Source organism: Hipposideros armiger, unplaced genomic scaffold (genome assembly GCF_001890085.2).
Source record: "Hipposideros armiger isolate ML-2016 unplaced genomic scaffold, ASM189008v1 scaffold_140, whole genome shotgun sequence".
Taxonomy (NCBI): domain Eukaryota; kingdom Metazoa; phylum Chordata; class Mammalia; order Chiroptera; family Hipposideridae; genus Hipposideros; species Hipposideros armiger.
The window spans coordinates 3159691-3178587 of record NW_017731490.1 but is presented as its reverse complement, the minus strand read 5'-3'; the positions used below and the strand labels follow the sequence as shown (position 1 = coordinate 3178587).

The 18897-nt window shown below is 39.7% G+C and overlaps 1 protein-coding gene across 5 annotated transcripts in view; it reads right to left on the bottom strand.

Moving 5' to 3' along the window:
- AKAP11 (A-kinase anchoring protein 11) overlaps window positions 1-18897 on the bottom strand; it is a 48432-nt gene that overhangs the window by 9383 nt on the left and 20152 nt on the right. For 4 of the 5 annotated variants that reach the window (XM_019650370.1, XM_019650372.1, XM_019650369.1 and 1 more), the window contains 7 exons: window positions 17779-17826; window positions 16197-16331; window positions 14566-14830; window positions 9525-14025; window positions 5529-5684; window positions 1483-1566; window positions 644-693 (listed from right to left, as the gene is read on the bottom strand). In XM_019650370.1, coding sequence (XP_019505915.1) covers window positions 644-693; window positions 1483-1566; window positions 5529-5684; window positions 9525-14025; window positions 14566-14830; window positions 16197-16331; window positions 17779-17826 — 5239 coding nt within the window. The remainder of the gene's footprint in view (window positions 1-643; window positions 694-1482; window positions 1567-5528; window positions 5685-9524; window positions 14026-14565; window positions 14831-16196; window positions 16332-17778; window positions 17827-18897) is intronic. The other variant, XM_019650373.1, reaches the window with a different exon arrangement.

The following is an 18897-nucleotide window of genomic DNA, read 5'->3' as shown; positions in this document are numbered from 1 at the left end:
CATTCTAATATATTTGAATTAAGGATTACAAATCACTGCCCTGACCTCTCTGGCCAATGGCATCTAGTATTTACATATTCAGAGCCATGGTCATTCAAGAAGAACTGAATATTGTCTTCATATGTGTGTGTCTACTACTGGAATCAGGGAAGGACGAATTGATTTTAAAATATCTTATATTTACTTATTGCTTTACGTAAGACTAACATTCTAGAAATTACTGGTTTGTCAGGAGAAAGCTCTGACACATGCCATAGACATAATAAATTATACTTTATGGGAAAGGATCACTCATAAAATATATTTTTTGAGTATATATAATATAGAGAGAATATATAATATATATTTTGACACCAATAATTATACCAAGGTTATCATGAATTTCCCTCTCAAATAACTGAATAATTCTCTTTAATGTAGCTTAGTCTTTATGCCAATGAGTACTTCATTAGTTTAGCAATCAAATAATGCAAACTGCTCAGCAAAGGACCTGACAATGGATAAATTAGTTTAAGAATACCCTGATTTGTAACAACCCAGAGTCTAACAGATGAAATGCACAAACACAAAAATTAAAGACTCTTCTGGGGGAGCTTATACAGAAAACCCACGCCAACACTTTGAAAAACAAAGCGTCCGTTACCTTCCACGTCGTCTTCAGGCTCTTCTTCATCTTTGTCATCTGGCCCATCACTTTTTGAATAAACAAGAAAAACAAGTTTAAAGAAAGCTCTAATTAATAATGGCATTAAAATCATTTCTTAAAATGTGGTAAAGAATGAATGTTACAATATGATGTGTGACATTTAAAAAAGGGGAGAAATGACAAAAAGGGAAGCTTTGCTTCTCACACCATTTCATGTTAAAATTTGAATTGTAAATGATGCCTACATAAGTTATCAAAAACTAAGTTCTACCTGCCCATGATATATAGAGTGCCAAGTAATTTCATAATAAAATTTAATTTAAAATAAATTAAAACCAAAATGGTCTACTAATTTGGTTTTAGATAACACAGCAGTTGAATATCATAGAATGACACAAAAAATTATTAATGCTTCTGCTGATGCCATTTATATATTTTTAACATAGTGAAACACAATTTTCTTACACTTTTCTTATATATGAAATAAAACTACAAAAACAAAACAAAAAAACAAAAAAAACCCAAAACAAACAAAAACAGAAATCCTGTAGGAAGCAAGCTCTTTTTAATGAAAATAATTGGTAGAATGAAAGATAGCAAGCGGAGCAATACATGCATAAAAGCAACCCACACACTTTGCAATTAGATGTCAATCATATCTTAGCATAGTTGAAGTTTTTCATTAGATGTAAATTGGTCAAGCAGAATCGTGTCAAAATACAGGAGAACAGCAGCTTGATACATGTTGGCATTGCAACCCACATCTTCTAAGAGTATGATGTCATGCATTAGTGGTGAAAGACTCATCAGTTTGTAAGTTTCTGGGCTGGACCAACCTGTCTGATGTTGGAAAGGAGAAATTGTCCTCATTTAAATCTCCTTCTAAACCAAGACTGCTCCAGCTACTGCTGTTACCATTACTGGCAGGGGAAGAAAAGAACAGAGCTGAACTAGAAAACAAATAGTACAGACGCCCTCAGTGTCCCCTGGAACAGCTTCTGTCAGTGAGAGCTGCACGTCCTGAAGCTGCCACGGGGGACGGGAGCCCACTGCCGTCACTGAAAACGGTCCCTGACACCTCAGAGATTCAGGGGTTTTCTTGTTCTCAACAGGTCATGAAAATTACTCTACATGTATATTTATTTTACTCAGTAAGGCAACAGAAACAGAATGACTTTTAAGACTGCAAATGAATGCATGAAGTAAGAAGTTTCACAATGGAATGTCTATGTCAAGTCTTAGGATTTAATTTGTAAAAAGCCAATATTCTTCAGCTTCAATAGAGTCTTAAAAAAAAAAACCACAAGGTAACAGTCTCTCAGGTCTTTGGGATAATGCAAGCAGCGATGGACTTGGGGGGCGGGGGTGAGAGGCACCAAAACCTAGTCCCAAATAGGCCTTCTGTAACTACTTGGAGAAAAAAAAGTTCTGATTTTAAAATACTCTTACGTCAATTACCTTCATTTCATACGTGACACATAAATCAGTAGGTGGCAAATAACACACATTTTCTTCAGAGTATCGAATAAACCAAGGCGTATTCAAGCATTCCACTTCTCTGGTTGGGCAGTTACTAATGCCACACAGATAACTTTTTATACTATCCAATCAAAAGAAGAAAGCAACTACATTCTAAAATTGCGGCAAAGCAATAAAAAACAAAAAGCAACTGTGTTCAGAAATAAAACTAAACTCAATTTTTCAGATTAAAATCTAAACATGCAATTTTTTAAAATACTAATCATTAAAATAATTAGTAAGCATATTAGTTTGCAGTGATAAGCAGCTATATTTCCCCATGTTAGGCTAGGCAACTATAAAAAATTAATATTTATACAAACCAAAATTTTGGTTCTAAAAAATAAATTAACATAAAATCATTTTATGGGCATCAGTAAATGTGGACAAAGTTACAAAAAAAGGACAGTTACTTAAAAGTTCTAAATAGTTTCCAAGCAATCTCAAATAATTTACATATTCATGTTTACTCTAGTATTATCAAAATGTCATAAACTATAATGTATTAGAGAATAAAAAAACTGATCAGTATCTTTTTACATATATTCAAACAAATATAGTTCTATTACAAAACTATTGAAACAACTAGAGTTTTGCCCATGTAGTCTGTTGTTAGGCAAACCAAAACTGAGAAAATACAGAAATACAGAGCTACTGCCAAAGAGAAAATTAATGATCTCAAAACTGTATTTACTTCTATTAATAGAATGGTTATCTAAACAAAAAAATTATGAAATTCTTACTCATATCCTAATGATTCCTCCATTTAATTAACAATCAAAATCTAACCTAAATATTAGGTGAACATGAGAAGAAACAGCTAAAAAATGTAAAGACTAAAATTTCAAAAAGTCCCTCTATGTAACCTCATTCCCCTCCGGTTTCACCCCTCGAAATGGGTAAGATTTGAAGTCAGTTATTTATAAAACACCACTTCTAACTCGGATAACCATATAATTTTTTCAACTAACCAGGGCACTGCTGAAGAAGGAAATGTCACCATCAATATGATTACACCGGAACAGAAGTAAACCAGAGAGGTCCCGAGCAAACCTGGAGGTATAGTCATCCTAACTCGACATAAACAGCTTCACTTCTCCACCTAACAGCTTTCTATTTCATCCTTGAACACTGTCCTGCTGCCATAATTTTCTCTGATGTCTTTTCACACTCCCTCTGTCAAGGACAAAATCTCCTTACTGTGGCTTTCAGCCGTAGAAAAAGTACTATCAATTCTTACACATCGCATGAAAACTACTCGTATCACAAACATTCTGCAAGTCCAGCCCCATCTCTTACCTAAATCTACTACATAAATTTTAAGAAATTCACAAACTGCGGAAACACTTGAGATTCATATACACAGACCAGTTCTCTTTCTGATGAAATAATACCTTCTTCCTAAACACTTGTGAAAACTTGAGATGAACTGCTGCCTTCTACGGAGCTTCCTACTTAGAGTGAAAGTGAAATATGTCCAACCGCTCAAGTCTTTTATCTCCTACCTTGATCTCTGTACCAGAAAACGACAGTTCCTACTGCAGACGTCATCAAAAGCTGAAGCGTGCAGGGCCATATATCTTAAGTATGTTCTCGGCACCATCTTCACTAAAATCACAGGAGGTGTTTATCAAGCATGCAGAGTCTAGGGACCCTCCAATGACCTAGTGACTCTCAACCTCTGGGAGGCGAGGCCCTGGAAACTTAATGTCCAACAAGCACACCAACCCTGGAGGAGTGCCACTAACTTTTTCTTTGTGCCTGAACCTTAATACCACCAAGCATCATAGTTCCTATTAAGACTGTGGTCGATTAAAACCACAGGAGTTTTTCTGACAAAATGCTCTCTCAAGCCAAGTTTTCCTCATCCTGAATTCAAAAAATTAATTTTCTGAACCTAGATGCATTTACCCATGTTCACCCTAATTCTTTCAGCCTCAGTCCGCTCTGGCCCTTTGGAACCTTGGCTCTGTGAACGGGATTATCTTTCCGCCTGCATGAGGAGTCCTTCCCAAGTAAGTATTCCATGTCCCTAATAAAACACTGCTCACGGGACAGGCGTCGCCCCTTTTCATCAAACCAGGTCCCATCCCAGAGCCGCTCCCCTGACTACGGTCCTCTCAGTGCGTCCAGCCGCTGATCCCAGCGCTCCCATTTTTAACACCAGGAATTCCTAAGCAACGTCATCAACCGTCGCTGAGAATCTAGAAGCCTGCGTTTCTCAAAGATGAGAGAAGTTCAGTGTTACTGTTCTCCTCTAGACAAAGTGATAGAAAAGGGCCAAATGATGAATTGTGATTTTACCCTCACTTCCCACTACCAGTTTTAAAGACTGCCATTTTTTTATCTAGATGCTAAAAAATTTTGGTGGTTTATGCCACATTTTAAGAAATTAGGACAAAATAGATACTTTATAAAAATATTAATACTTCCTGGTTAATCCAAGCATCAAACAAAATGCTCTGAGAGGATACGTTCTAACAGGTGCAAAGTGCTTTCCTCTCCTCCCGCTCCAGCACCCACCCTCCACTAGCCTTCCCTCCCCCTCCTGGGAAGTCAACTCCAAGGCTCTGTCAACTGAAGCAGCGCAGGGTCCTTTCTGAGAACCCTCCCCTCTCCCTAAACTCAGCTACGGATGGTATTTGTTATTTCCAATTATCAGCTCATGTGGATAGATTTTATGGAATTTTACTGGTTAGTCAAAAAATGCCTTTATAGAGTTAAGGATATAAGAAACAACTGTATCACAATTAATAAAATATATCAAAGACTGTTATTATGAATTAAGTTAACTAAGAAAAGTTATATGTGAGGTCAATGCCTTCTGCCGCACGAAACCGTATTTTGACAAGGAGTTTGTGTATATTCAGTCATTCAAGTGTTAAGTGCCCTGGGGTATCTTGTCCCCGAGTAGCAGAACAAGTGAGCAACCCTTCTAAACAAGAGACTACTTCACTAATATCAAGAAAATTACAGGGCCATTTTGATGCCTCTTACAGACAATTGTCCTTTTTCCTATCCTCTAAAGAAAAGAAAAAAAAAAAGCACCTTCTTTAAAGTGAGAAAGAAAATTCTTCCTCAGAAATTCATGAAAAGTTCAGGTAAAACTTAAAGGGTATAAAATCAAGTGTATGAAACAATTTTCAAATCAACTCTTGGCACATCCAGAGACAATCAGCTCAGTGAATACCATGTTAATAAATGTCAAAAACCATTAGAAACATATTATGAGTCACAGAATGCATTTTGAAAATAATGGTCGATTTTCCAATTCAGAATTTTAAATAATAGTCAATATAAATCTGTAGCTCATGTCGGTGGTCTGAGGACCTAAGCTGCAGTTACACGTAACATTGTAAGTTACCTTCCACTTAGATGATGAAAGCTGCTGCTTTCATCTTGGTGCTCATCTTCGAAACTTAAATTGGACCAGCTCCCAGTGCTGTCTTCACCAATGCTGAGATTCATGTGCTGGCTGCCCAAAGACTCAGTTGACTGAAAGCCTTCTATTTCTTTTGGACTAAAAAAATAAATAAATAAATAAAGGGGGGGGAAAAAAAAGATAAATTCAACCCAAAAGCACCAGATTCTGAATTATAAGACTAGCCATTTGATGATAAAGAGGACAAAAACAAGAAATGATACTCAGAGTCGCAGCAGGGGGTCCCCCTAATCCCCTGTTTGTGTCTGTTTGAACAAAGAGGCTTGCAGGACAGCATATTAATGTCCAAGCGACCTGAGGTTCCCACCCACACCCCTAACTGACCTTGTTCATCTACTACGGATCCATCCCAAGCACATCAGTTATCTAAATTCTCTTTAAAGCAGCTGAAACCTTCAACTGGGACCGCTATAGAGGAGCACAAGTTCCTAAGTTTATCATCTGCTTTTTAAGACAGTAGTTATTTGTACGAAGGAAGGAAGGAAGGAAGGAAGGAAGGAAGGAAGGAAGGGAGGGAGGGAGGAAAGGAGGGAGGGAAGGAAGGAGGGAGGGAGGGAGGAAGGAAGGAAGGAAGGAAGGAAGGAAAATAAAAAGGCAAAAAAACTTTTTCGGGCTTTGAAAACAAACACGTAGCTCATGGAATTCTAGTACTGTCAGTGAAGCCTGTAATAGTCAAACCAGCCAAATCGCTTCAAGATTTTGAGTGTGCATCATCATAAAGCTTCTGGTTGTTGTTTTGTTTCAATGAAGAAGCATTTATATTTCTATTCCATCTTCACAAAAAAGGCCATTCCCTATTCCATGATGTAACTGCCCCCCTTCATTTTATTCTCAACATAGTTTAAAGTGATACTTTTAAACATAAACATCTGATCAAAAGCTTCTCGTGGCTTCTCACCCATCAAGAGTCCAGTCCTTACAGCATTCTACCTGGTAGGACCTCTGACAAGCGCCGCCCCCTCCCCTATTCGCTCCCAGCTGCTCACTTCACCGCTCTGCTATTTCCCCAGCTTGCACAGTCCCACCCCTTTGCCTGGAAACCTCTTCCCCCGATTCTCACGTGACTTATTCTCTTGTGTTCACCTTTGGCTCTTTGCTCAAATGTTACTTTGTCAGAGTTGCTTCCTGTGCTACCTGTTCAAAACTGCAAACCACCCCCACCAGCAGAACCCCAGTCCTTGCTTTAGTTTTGCTCCAAAGCACATCTCGCCGTGTGACATGCTACACGTCTTACTTACTGTCTGTCTGCCTCACTTTACTATAAAGCATAAGGCCCAGGAGAACATGTATTTTTGCCTGTTTTGCTTACTTCTGTATCCCGTGCCTAGGATAGCACTGTGAGGCTATTCTTATTTTGTATTGAAGATATTCCAATCAGAGTCACGCTAGGCAGCCAGGGGCAGTCACGCTGCAGTTCTGAACCATAATAGAGGACTATGTTTTTATACAAACATCATTCCTGATATGTGCCACAATCTAAGGGTTTTGTTGGCTAACATGACCCACTACACAGGGTACAGAGACGAGGTTTTTGGTTTTTTTTTTTAATAACTGCTAGCTTATTTTGGCTCCGAAAAAATAACCCTGAGTATAGTTTAGATGTTTTGTTCTTCTAAAAATGCACTGTCATATAATTCCCCACTTGACACTCACATGTCACCCCTCTGTACATTTCAGCTTTGTGAAATATTTGTGGTTATTTTCATGAATTAAACATTTATAAGGGACACTAGTGAAATAATCCAAATACCTTTAAAAATAATCCATTTAAATGAATCCCTCTTAAAGCTTGAAAGACAAACCATTTTAACTTTAGAAAGAGAAAATGAGAAACAGTACATGGTACACACAGTCAACTTTTAATAGTCAGCACCTACAGAACGATTATCGAGAAAAAAAAGAGAAAGAGGAAAATACAAAGTAATATTCAAGCAGCCTGGATAAAAAGTTGGAATTAGACAGCAGTGGCCTACAGAATGAACTCCGGGACCTATCCCCTCACCCAGCTCTAAGAAGGAAAAGCAACAACACTGAGGAATCGGTGGCAAAGGCACCTGCCAGGCCTGGGGTGGGGGCGGGGGGCAGTGGGGGTGATCAGAGGCCACAGCGGCTCTTCCTCATGAGGCTGGGATGGCAGAGGGGATGGGGAAGAACAGGTAAAACAGTCTGAGGCCACTTTTGTTTGAGGAAAGCTGTTCAATTATAGAAAGGCCTAGCCCAGGGGTCGGCAAACTGCGGCTTGCGAGCCACATGCGGCTCTTTGGATACATACATGTAGCTCTGAAGTAAAACTGAAAATGAAAATAAAACTATCATAGTTGCATTTATAAAATTTTACAGGATATTATTCACATCATGGTGATTATGTAAAAATATATTTATGGCTCTCGAATAATTTTTAAATTGTTGTGAGGAACAGGACTGGCCAGGGGTCGGCAAGCTTTTGAGAAGGAACATACCCAAAAAGCCGCATGCAGCTCACAAACCGCAGTTTGCCGACCCCTGGCCTAGCCTATCGTTGTCATTTATTCATTTGTATATTTATTAACCTTTTATGTCTATTATCATATTAGGAACTAATACGCAGTCACGAACAAAGAAAATGTGGGTCTAGGACAAAGGTTCAATATTTTTCTGTGAAGGGCCCGATAATGAACATTAGGCATTGCTGGCTGGCTATAAGATCTCGGTTGCAACTACTCAACCCTGCCATAGGGCATAAAACCAGCCATAGACAAGCTGTAAAAGAATAAGCACGGTTGTGTTCCAATAAAACTTTATTTGTGAACACTGAAATCTGTGTTTCATATAACTTTCACATGTCACAAAACAGTACTGTTCTTTTGATGTTTTTCAAACATCAAAAAATATAAAAACCATCCTTAACGCACAGACCACATGAAAACAAGCAGTGGGCCAGTTCTGGCCCACGGGCTACAGTTTGCCCACATCTGGTCTGGAAGAAAGGAGGCTTCCTGATTACAGCGAGAGAGACCTCCCGAAGTTCACCAGGAACCTACAGCATCTCTCATCTCAAGAGGATGCTATCGCACAGCGGGCTTCGGGGACCCTGGCCAAGCTGCATCTCCCTGTTCCAAGATGGGGAGAAAGAGGCAGTCTTGGTCAGAGCTCTGAAGAAAGCTACTCAAAAACCTGACGTATCGTGATATCTAATTAAATTACACCTGCACTCGGGGCCTTTTGTCTTTCTAGTGGGACTAACAAGTATAATCCTCGAAGCTAATAACACAAGTTAGTCTCGGTATTTTCCCAGGGAGAATGAAGATTAAAAGTGGAAATTTTAACTGAAGTATTAGAATCTCTGAGCTGCGGAACCACAGGACACTGTAGGGACGCCCAGAAAGAGCTGTCCCCTCAGGCGGAGGGCCCATCAAGAGGACTGCTGGCAGTGGTGAAGTATTCGGAGAATTTGTTTTCTTCCCGATAGCACTAGGGTTAAATTATGCTGTCTATTAAAACAAAAACAAATAAACAACTTACCTTTGTGAACAGAAAAAAGAAAGTGCTGTATAAAAAATGTAATTTCTGAGTTGCACATTAACATGGCAATACTCTGTATTTGCTGTATAAAATTCTCCAGCTGTTGCTGATGGAGCTCTACCTACTCATAGCTCTGTGCACTCGGGCTGATTGCACAGATCACAAGGTGATTGGCCTCACCTTCTAGCTCAGGAAACGGTTAATACCCTCCCTCAAAGGGCTGCTGTGGGATCATGAGACAATGGGTGTGCAAGTACTATTTAGGGATATGAAACAATACACAAACGTAAAAGGGAAAGTTTTTTTGTTAATTTAGGGTTAAAAATAATCCTACCTTTGTAAACAGGACCTAAGACACACATCATCGAGTTTAACACTTCATTTTATCATAAGACCCCAAAAAAGCTTGAAACGTACCTGCTAACAGCATGTCCAACATTCATCATGGCTGATGACATTATTTCTGTAGTAAGGCTTTCAGCGAAGCTAATGCCATCTTGTCCAATGCCACTGTCAGCCGCCAGGCTGGTATTGCTCAGCTCTCTCTCTGCATTCTCAATAGCTTCGGCAACTATCTTCTCAGCAAGCACTGTCTTACCAAGATCAACATGAATTTGAGGGACATCAAGATGAAAAATCCTAGATTTCTGATAGATGCTGCCACATTTTGAATTAGACACAGGCTTACGAAGAGCAAGTGAATCCTGTCGGGAAAAGTGTTGAGGTGAATTTCCACGGCAGTCATGGAGTTCTTTATGGTCACAGTATCTGCAAGCCTGACTTGTAAGAGGTGACAACTTTTCTGCATAAGTGATCCTATCTGCCGCTTTTGTGGTCTCAGATGCGAGGAAAACTGCAGATCCTAAACTCAGTCCTAAAGTGTCATCCACTACTTTTCTCGCATACTGTTCTATGGCGGGAACAACGTTCTCCCCGTAACCACCCCCATGTAAGCCGCCTACACTGGGGCAAAATCTGTGCTTCTGTGAGGAAGGCTGAAGGGACTGAGGAAGTTCTGGCTCAGCGTGAGACTCGGTATCTTCATCACATCCGGATTCTTCATAAAGGCAAGAACCGGTTGAGGATTTTGGCAAGCCACCCGTGGGCACTGTCAGCCCTTTCTGAACATCCCTGGTTATACTATGAGCAAGAGAGGCTGAAAAACTATACAGTTCGGAGCACTCACTTCTGTTTGCATCCCACGTCCATTCGCAAGCTTGAGTTTTACAAAGGTAACCTCCATTTCTTTTACTTTGTCTTCTTTTCTCTGCTTCTGGGTGGTGGTCTTTATTTAAGACCACGAAGAGTTCATTGCTGGCTCTCGCCTGTGAGCTGCGCTCGAGGGGCACTTCTGAGCTGCACTGCACTTTGGCCGTCTGCACTGCTTCTTGTAACCCTACTTTGACAGATCGATAAGCAAGCCTATTGGCATACTGGTCCATCAGTAACTCCCTGTTGCCGCCTTCCTGTTTCAGTATTTGGATAACGTGACCTGCATATTCGTCCGTCACACTTTCGCAGCTTGGATACTTGTATGTCAGGCCTGACAGAGAAGCACTTGCTGGCGATGAAAGACTAAACGGGTCAACCTCTCTTGGGTGTGCTACAGCCTCTGTCTCCAGCTTCTCTTCTGATCGAAAAGCGGGGTCACCATCAACATAACTGCTCTTCTTAGGCCCGAGCAGCAGACAACTCCTAGCGTTTGCGATTTTCTCAGCTTCAGTAATGACTTCTGCTGCCATATCACCTGCAAAACTGCATAAGGTTTGTAAATTTACATCGGAGCGATTTGTGAAAGGAAGGGACGCACTTCTCTGACGCTGCACACTGAAGCAAGGGCTTCTAGCTTTGGACTCCTGGATTGTTTTGTTACCTAAATGGAGAGCTGCCGTCTCAGTTGCGAGAGAAATGACGTGCGTCGCTAACGTGTCTGCGAACTGTACTCTCTTCCCTGCGAGCTCTGGCTTCACGGGCACTGCTGGGTGCCCTTCACCTTCACCATTTTCCACTTCTTCTGAGAGAGAGCGCATGAGTTTCAACATGAACTCTTCTTTCTCAATAGCATTTTGTTCATTTTCAGACAAACCACCAACAGATGAGTTGTGAGGTGTAGAAGGTGGTGTAGCAGGTGCAAATTCTTTTGCTAACTCCCCCTTGAGCTTTTTGGTTAAATTCTTGAAATCCCATTCAGAACTAGCCTGGGATGGTAGCAGAGGTGTTGATGGAGGAGTATCAGGTATTACATTTCCATCTCTGATTTTCTGTTTATCTTCCACATGCAAACCATCTACACACGTCAGCACTGGTGATGAGAAAGTATGTGAATGGGGAAAAGGGCTCTCTTGCCCAAAAGACGAGTGCTCAGGTGCTGTAGTATTATTCAAATGACACTTTTCCACTGATTTGTCCGTAGCAGCCTCCTTCAAATCAGGTTTCTGACCTGTCGTAGTTGGACAACGTGGCAGTGTTTCTAGAGAAAATCCATGGGCTGTAGGACCTTTGCATTCTGCAACACAATCCTTTACTACTGGAAGTGAACATTGAGTTAAGTGATCTTGAGAATCAAGAATTTTGGGCAACTTTTCCAAGGTCAGTTGTGACTCTTCTCCAATAGGCAAGCCTTCCCTGTGTACCACACTTTTCTCTGCATTTCGGGTCACTGACGTGCTTTTATCTATGGAATATTTAATAACAGATTTAGATAATCGATCAGCAAACATGTCCTTCTTGCTAGCTTCACTCTGCTGCAGTGTCAGGTGATCACAGTGGAAAGGAGGGGTTTTTTCCTTGGCTGTTTTAGTTAAACCATCTGTGTGTTCATCAACTGTTTTTGTTATTTTGCATGACGTCACTGACTCTAAAGATTCATTTACTATCGTGTGCACCATTGCTGAAGAAAAGTTGCTAATAATCACAGGATCACTTGATAATTTTGAAGAGCTTTGCATTTCCATATCATCATTAGCTGGTTTAAAATCATTGTGGTTACCCGGATTTTGTTCTGAAGATAAACAAATATTTCGGAGACAAGCTGCTTTTTCTTTGTTTTTTGTGGAAACACGTGCTTCAGTAGAATCACCACTCAAATTACTCTCACCAGATGACAGAGGGGACTTTGCCTGATGTGTATTAGATGCAAAGTGATACGGGAGAAGGGCACTTCCTGCCACGGGCACTGGAATAGAAGTAACAATTCCGGAAGTACAAAACAAGGCCTGCTGTACTGTGTATTCTTTCTTATATTCCTGCACTGGTTTTGACACCGTAATCGCTTGATTATTAAAAGCAGGGGGACATGTGGAGGTCTGCGTGGCTGGCACTGCATTTTCTGCACTCACACACTTTATGTTGTCTGTAGAAACGCTAACGGCTGCCTTTGGTGTAAAGGTCACATCAACCTGTGAGAGCTCAATGAATGCTTCCTGTATTACAGATTCAGACAAGTCTTTGGCATAGGACTTCACGACTTTGTCCTCACAGGCAAATAACCGACCCTGTGGAGATGCGGGTGTTCGAGGGTATGAGAACTGACACACCTCCATGATGCCTTCGAAAACGAGCTGTTCAGCGAGGTCTGCGGCAAAGCCCGCCACTGTGTTTGTAAACATCTGCTTCCTTACATACTGTAGATCTCTGAAAGCATTTGACAAAGCTTCGCTCACCAAGAAACCTGCTAGCCCACCAATGGCACGCTCTTTCAGTGAAAACGCACGCTGCCTTCTCAGTTCATTGAACGCCATCTGAAAAACGGAGGATGTCAATTTGACGGCTAAATGGCACAGTGCGTTGGTACACGAAGAGACACCTTTCTGCAAGTCTTTAAATGCACTGCCGAAACTTCTTTCCACGAGGTCTGCTGCAAATTTTTGAATGCTATCTTTAATTATTAAGGACTTATTTTTAGATTTACTCTTTTGATCGAGGCTTCCACTCTTCAGAGCCATGGTTTTACTTTCTCCCTTTTTAATACTATTAGCGTCTGATGTTGCATTAGTATGCTGGTTATGAAGAACCGAGCCCAGTACTTCACAGGAAATGCTATTCGCATAATCTTCGTAGGTGTAATAGACAGAATCATGATTTTCATGAATCCTATCGCCACCGATATGCATTTGGCAGAAACATTCAGAGGTTGTACAGCCTCCGAGAGGACTAAAAGCAGAGGACCGGATGGGGCTAAACAAGCCACTGTCCTCCCCGGATGCCTTCACCGGGCGAGGGGACCCTGGGGCGTCACACAGGTTACTGGAAGGGCGTTCCGGTTTCCGAGGGGTCGGCTTCCTCACGTTAGCTGGGAGAGCTGGACGATCAAACTTGAATTTTTGAGGATTCATAGTAGTGGTTACAGAACCAAGTTTTTCATGTTTGTGCCCTTTGTTTTGCGATGGCTTCCCTACGACAGGATCTTCTAGATATGGACAAGAAGTCTCTAAAGTTTGTTCTAGTTCATCAAACTGATCAAAACTATCAAAAAATTCACTCACTTCTGAGTCTGAATCCTCTATATCATCTTTCGTCACAGGAATTTTAGGTAACTCAAGTTTTGCTTTTAAGCTTTTTTGATACCCTTCTTCATCTAAGAAAATAACAGGACTGGGGCTTGAGCACTCTGACTCAGAGGAATAGGCAGGAGAGGAAGAAAAAACCATCTTCTGTGTGTCACCTCCTTTAGCTGAAGCATTAGAGGACCTGTAGAAACTCCTTTGGATCCAAGGCTCAAAAACCGATGTTGTGACTGAAGTTTTCACAGGTTGTTCTTTACGTCCCAGAATGTTTCTTAAGGAAGTTGACGGTTTAGCCAGCGACTTCTGCTGCCCAGAGCTAACAAGAATCCTCAAATCATGGGTTTCTAAATGGTGACCAGAAGCCGTCTGTGAAGCAGCATCACACTGGCTCTTTACTGCAGAAATGTTCACTCCTATAGGAAAAGAAGAACATGACCGAGTTACCTTTGGACAGAGGTTTTTCAAAATTAATTTAAATCAATGGGAATAAGTAGACTCTAAGCCCAAAATATTTATTTGTAACAGAAGTGTCTTCTAAACTATGTAGTTTAACAGATTCATCCCAAGTCACACTTGAAAGCAGATACATCTTTGACTAAAACAATTTCATTTTACCCTACGTCTGGGAATACATGGTCTACGGAAGGCTTAGTATGCTGTCATGTGTGTTAGAAACACTAATATGGCAATGCTGCCAGCTAACTCCTCTCAAGTTTGAACCTAGGCATGTTCCAAACACTTACTGTAATGAGGCAAACAGTGTTATCAAAATAAGAACAGAAATAGCAAAACTAAAAGCCAGATAGAAATCATAAGAAAATGAATTCCTCCGACAATCGGGAAAAAAGTTAAAATGAATAAATTTCAATTGAGTAAGTTGGCCTTAAAACTTTTAAAACTGCACTTTAAACTTGAATCCCCTATTTCAAGATAAAGTCTAGTAAAGGACAAACCATCATTATATGGCTTCGAAGTCTCCTCTTCCTCTAAATGTTCAAAGGCTGTAACAAAGTCATCCTCTATGGACGACACGGACTGGTTAGTGTCGTCGTCATCTTCATTGGAGGCCTCCAGTTGGCGCTTCTGATGCAGGTATGTATCCAGGGCGTATCGTATCCCAGTAGCATATTTACTCAGGAGACTAAAGATAAAATCAACTCTGAGTCTTGGTGATGAAGGTGACACTCTCAGGACACAAAGCATTCCAGGATGATGACTCTTGGAAAAGAGGAAGGATGACAAAAATATTTTAATTTCAAAATATATTATACATACAAAACATATTATCTGGAAGTAAAGCCTAGAAATGATCTCAGTAAAAGACAATAAAAGACAGCCATGCCTGCATCCGGAAAGGCTCCCGGGTTTTGTTACGTTTAATTCTTTTCTTCATTCTTTCATCCAGCGTTTCTCGTCCCCCAGTCTCTTTTCCTCCCATCTTTTTCTTATCCGGGTTATTGAAATTCTACTTATCCCATCTCCTTAAATGTTACAGAACTTACTATCCATTCCTTCGGCAATTGTGTTTTCCTATGTTACTGCACAGCCCTGTGATTTTTCATATTTAATCATTCACTCTGCTGACCAACTACACTGTAAACTGCTTGAAAGCAGAAACCAGGTTCTATTTTTGTCATTTTCCTGTAGCTTCCAGCATGGTATCACCTTCTCTCCTCTCATAAGAAAACCGTCCCCTCCTTTTACCTAAATTTCCCTAGTTTTAAAATTTACAATAATGTATATATACAGCTGTGATTTTTTTCTATACATACTATCTTTAAAAATGTAAATATTACAAATGATTTCTTAAAAAAACTAGAAACTCAATAGCTAATTACCTCTTGTATTCTAGCAGATAAAACAAAGTAAATATAAATGAAAATATAATTAAGGAAGTGAGGTGAGCAGTCCTACTTTTATGTACAGACTTCATAACAAACACAGTAATACTTTATATCTGGAATAAATCATCCAAATTTTAAACCTACTAAAATTCAAGTTTTAGGAGGTATAACATGCAAAACATTTTTCTTTGATGCATTATCAATAAAACAATACTTAAAGAACTAAAAGTTGAATGTTATAAAACTAATCACCTGTCTGAAATAGTAACATTTTTGTTATAAAAAATAAAGAACATATCTTTAGATGTCCACTTTACATTGCATTTTTTTTAACCAGAAAATGAATTAAAGTATGTTCTCTAAAACACATAGCACAATACTTATATAAATTTGGAATTGGCCATAAACAGGAAAAAATTCCCATTGCTTATACAAAGCTAGAAGTTCAAGAAATCTAGAAATAATACTTTTCAGGAAAAAAAAATTAGTCTGTACTTGCATACCATTTATGAAACTTCACACATGGAAAATCTAATTGAAAGCTATGACCAAAATTAATCTATTCTTCAGTGATTTCAAAGCTTCATGAGTTAGATTTCTTATGAATCATTTCCTTAAGATAGCATTAAAAAAAAAAGAAAGAAAGAAACTTCATCTAACCATTTAAAAGTTTAACACTATCTAATGTCACTGGAAAATTTGCACTGAAAAACTCATTAGAAATGATATATTAACATTACCTCATTTAGAGAACCATTGTTTACATCTGATGATTTATTTATATCCTTCATACAAATAATTTCATTTTCATTTAGACTGCAGAAGTGCAGGGAATTTAGAAGATCCGGAAGTTCCAAAGAAACTGCAGCTAAATCCTAATTTAAAACAATAACACAATGAATAACACTGTAGAATAACATTTCTGTTAAGGTTCATATAACGTGGGTCCAATTCAAAAATCGTAAGGCCCACTGGTTAATATTATTTTCCAGTTCAGAATAGTCAACACAAGCATTTATCAACCACAATCGATTTTTTTAAAACTCAAAAATAAAATGTACTAAAGTATTTTAAGATCTGCTGTTTCTGTAGCCTTTTAAATGTATTAATATCAAGCTACAAAAAAAATTTCACATGGTACCTTACACATCCGTGACAATTAGGCACTTAGTAGTTTTTAGCTGCAAATGTCAACCTGCAGACCTCAGTCAGCCTTAACGGTGAAACTTTTCATACCGGATTCTTAACTGTATAATGTACTTATTTGGAGCTTGAGTTTTATATTTGTAAAATAAAAACCTATTCTGTCTTTCCTCTCTGAAGTATTGTACTAGATTTTACATGATAATTTAATGAAGATGTAAAAGAAATAAAATAGCTTTTTTCATTTCTTTTCACGTAAAAATTTTACCCAGTTAAAGGATTATTAACGTCCTTGAACCCTCAGAGTATTTTCCTTTATAAACCTGGTTTTATCAGTAACTCTTAAAAAGGAAGCAGAATGAGAGAAATACTTTGGAACACTTCTCCTTTCAGCCTTACCTTCTCAGGGTACATCCTCTGTGCCTTCTGCCTAAACTATTTCCCGCAGACAAGAGCACCATCAAGGCACACAGCAGAGTTTTCATTCATTGTCACCTGACATGCACTATTCACAAAGCACTGAGTAGTGTTATTTCTTCTTCTGTTAGGGGATTTTTATTACCACAAAGGGAACATATGGCAATCACAAATTGTACGCAGCAGCACGAGGTGAAACACAGCATGCCGACACGGCTACCCAGCTTCAGCCCCTCCCGATGGGACTGTGAAGCTGACCCTCACATCACCTCTATCAGTCCCTCTGGAAATACCTGCCTCAACCAAACAGGCTGAAATTTCTGCATTGGTTAATCAGTACTTTTTACAAAATTTACCTTTTAGATTTTACTCTATCTCATTTGAAAATATAAGACTCTGACTGATGAAGTCAGATTGTAAAAACCATCCAAATTAAAAAATAAGTCTTACATTCTACATTATGCACAGAATGGAGAACAAGTTAGCCTGTGGTTTGCAGCCTTCTCAGCTAAATGACTTCTGTGGTCTTCTCAGCTAAAACTGCTTTCCACAACCAGCATACTCAGTGAAAACGCTGAAAGTGAAAATGTCCCAAGCACACTCAAAAGTTGATCTCAAAATGTCATCTTTGAACTTTACACAGGAATGATAACAGAAGAGTTCAGTGAAAATTTTGGGCTAATACGGCAGATTTTTCATGGTCTCAAAATCTGTTCCAAATAATCTGTCACAGTCCTTTCCAGTTCAATGAATCAGCCGTACCTGTATGTGAGCAGCATCTGTTTCTTCATTAAAACCTAGAAACGTGACCTGAATAAAAAAAGAATAGAGCTCCATGAACTTGAGTTTTAAAGTTTTATCTCAATTAGATTACTGACAGAGCTGGGAAACAGAAAACAGCACTTACAGCATTAAAATGCGGGTTGTCATATATAAATATCATTATGTTGTACACCTGAAACTATTGTAATATAATGTTTTGTGTCAATTATACATCAATTAAAGTAAGGAAATACGTGCTCTCTCGGGCAGGACGATTAATTTTTTGAAAGGTGATCACAAAGGTTTTTCACCAGATTTAGATCCATAATGTGGTTCTTCAATCCCCCCATGCTCGCTTCATACCAAGTCCAACCAGTGCTGCTCCCAAACCCCACACACACGCATGCCTCTCCGTCCCCCTGCCCCCACTTCCTGCCTGCACTATTACAGGCCTCTGCCACCTGTCCCCGTAACTGTCATGTCACTTTCCTGTCCAAAGGCTGGCTGCTTCTCAGTGCAGTCCTAACTGAGGCCCCACGGCCTGGGTTGGCTGGTGCCTTCCACCTCGCCTCGCTTTCATGCACACACATGGGCCACCCTGCTGGGTCTAGAGTACACCCAGTATGTTCTTCGCAGTAGCACCCCTCAACCTGGATCTCTAGTCCTTGGCTGTTTCCAGGCCTAGCTCCTGGTCACTCCTCAGGACCCAACTTCAATGTCATCTCCTCAGAGAGGCCCTCCCTGGGTGGGCTCCCAAGGCCATGTCCTTGCTGACTCCCTGTGGTATCATCACTTACTTCTCTCAATGCCCTTATGCAGAAATTTATCTGCAGACGTTTATATAAATTAAATTTCTAGAGAATAGCTAATGCTATGAGGAAATCTCACATTATTAATAAGGACAAGTTACAGAAAAATGATATGGAGTATGCACACAATTTCAACCTTATTTTTATAAACATATGCATGGCAAGTGACACTGGAAAGTAACACACCAAACTATAAGCAATGAGTGACTCTAGGTCAGCGGTTCTCAACCTTCCTCATGCCGCGACCCCTTAATACAGTTCCTCATGTTGTGGTGACCCCCAACCATAAAATTATTTTCGTTGCTACTCT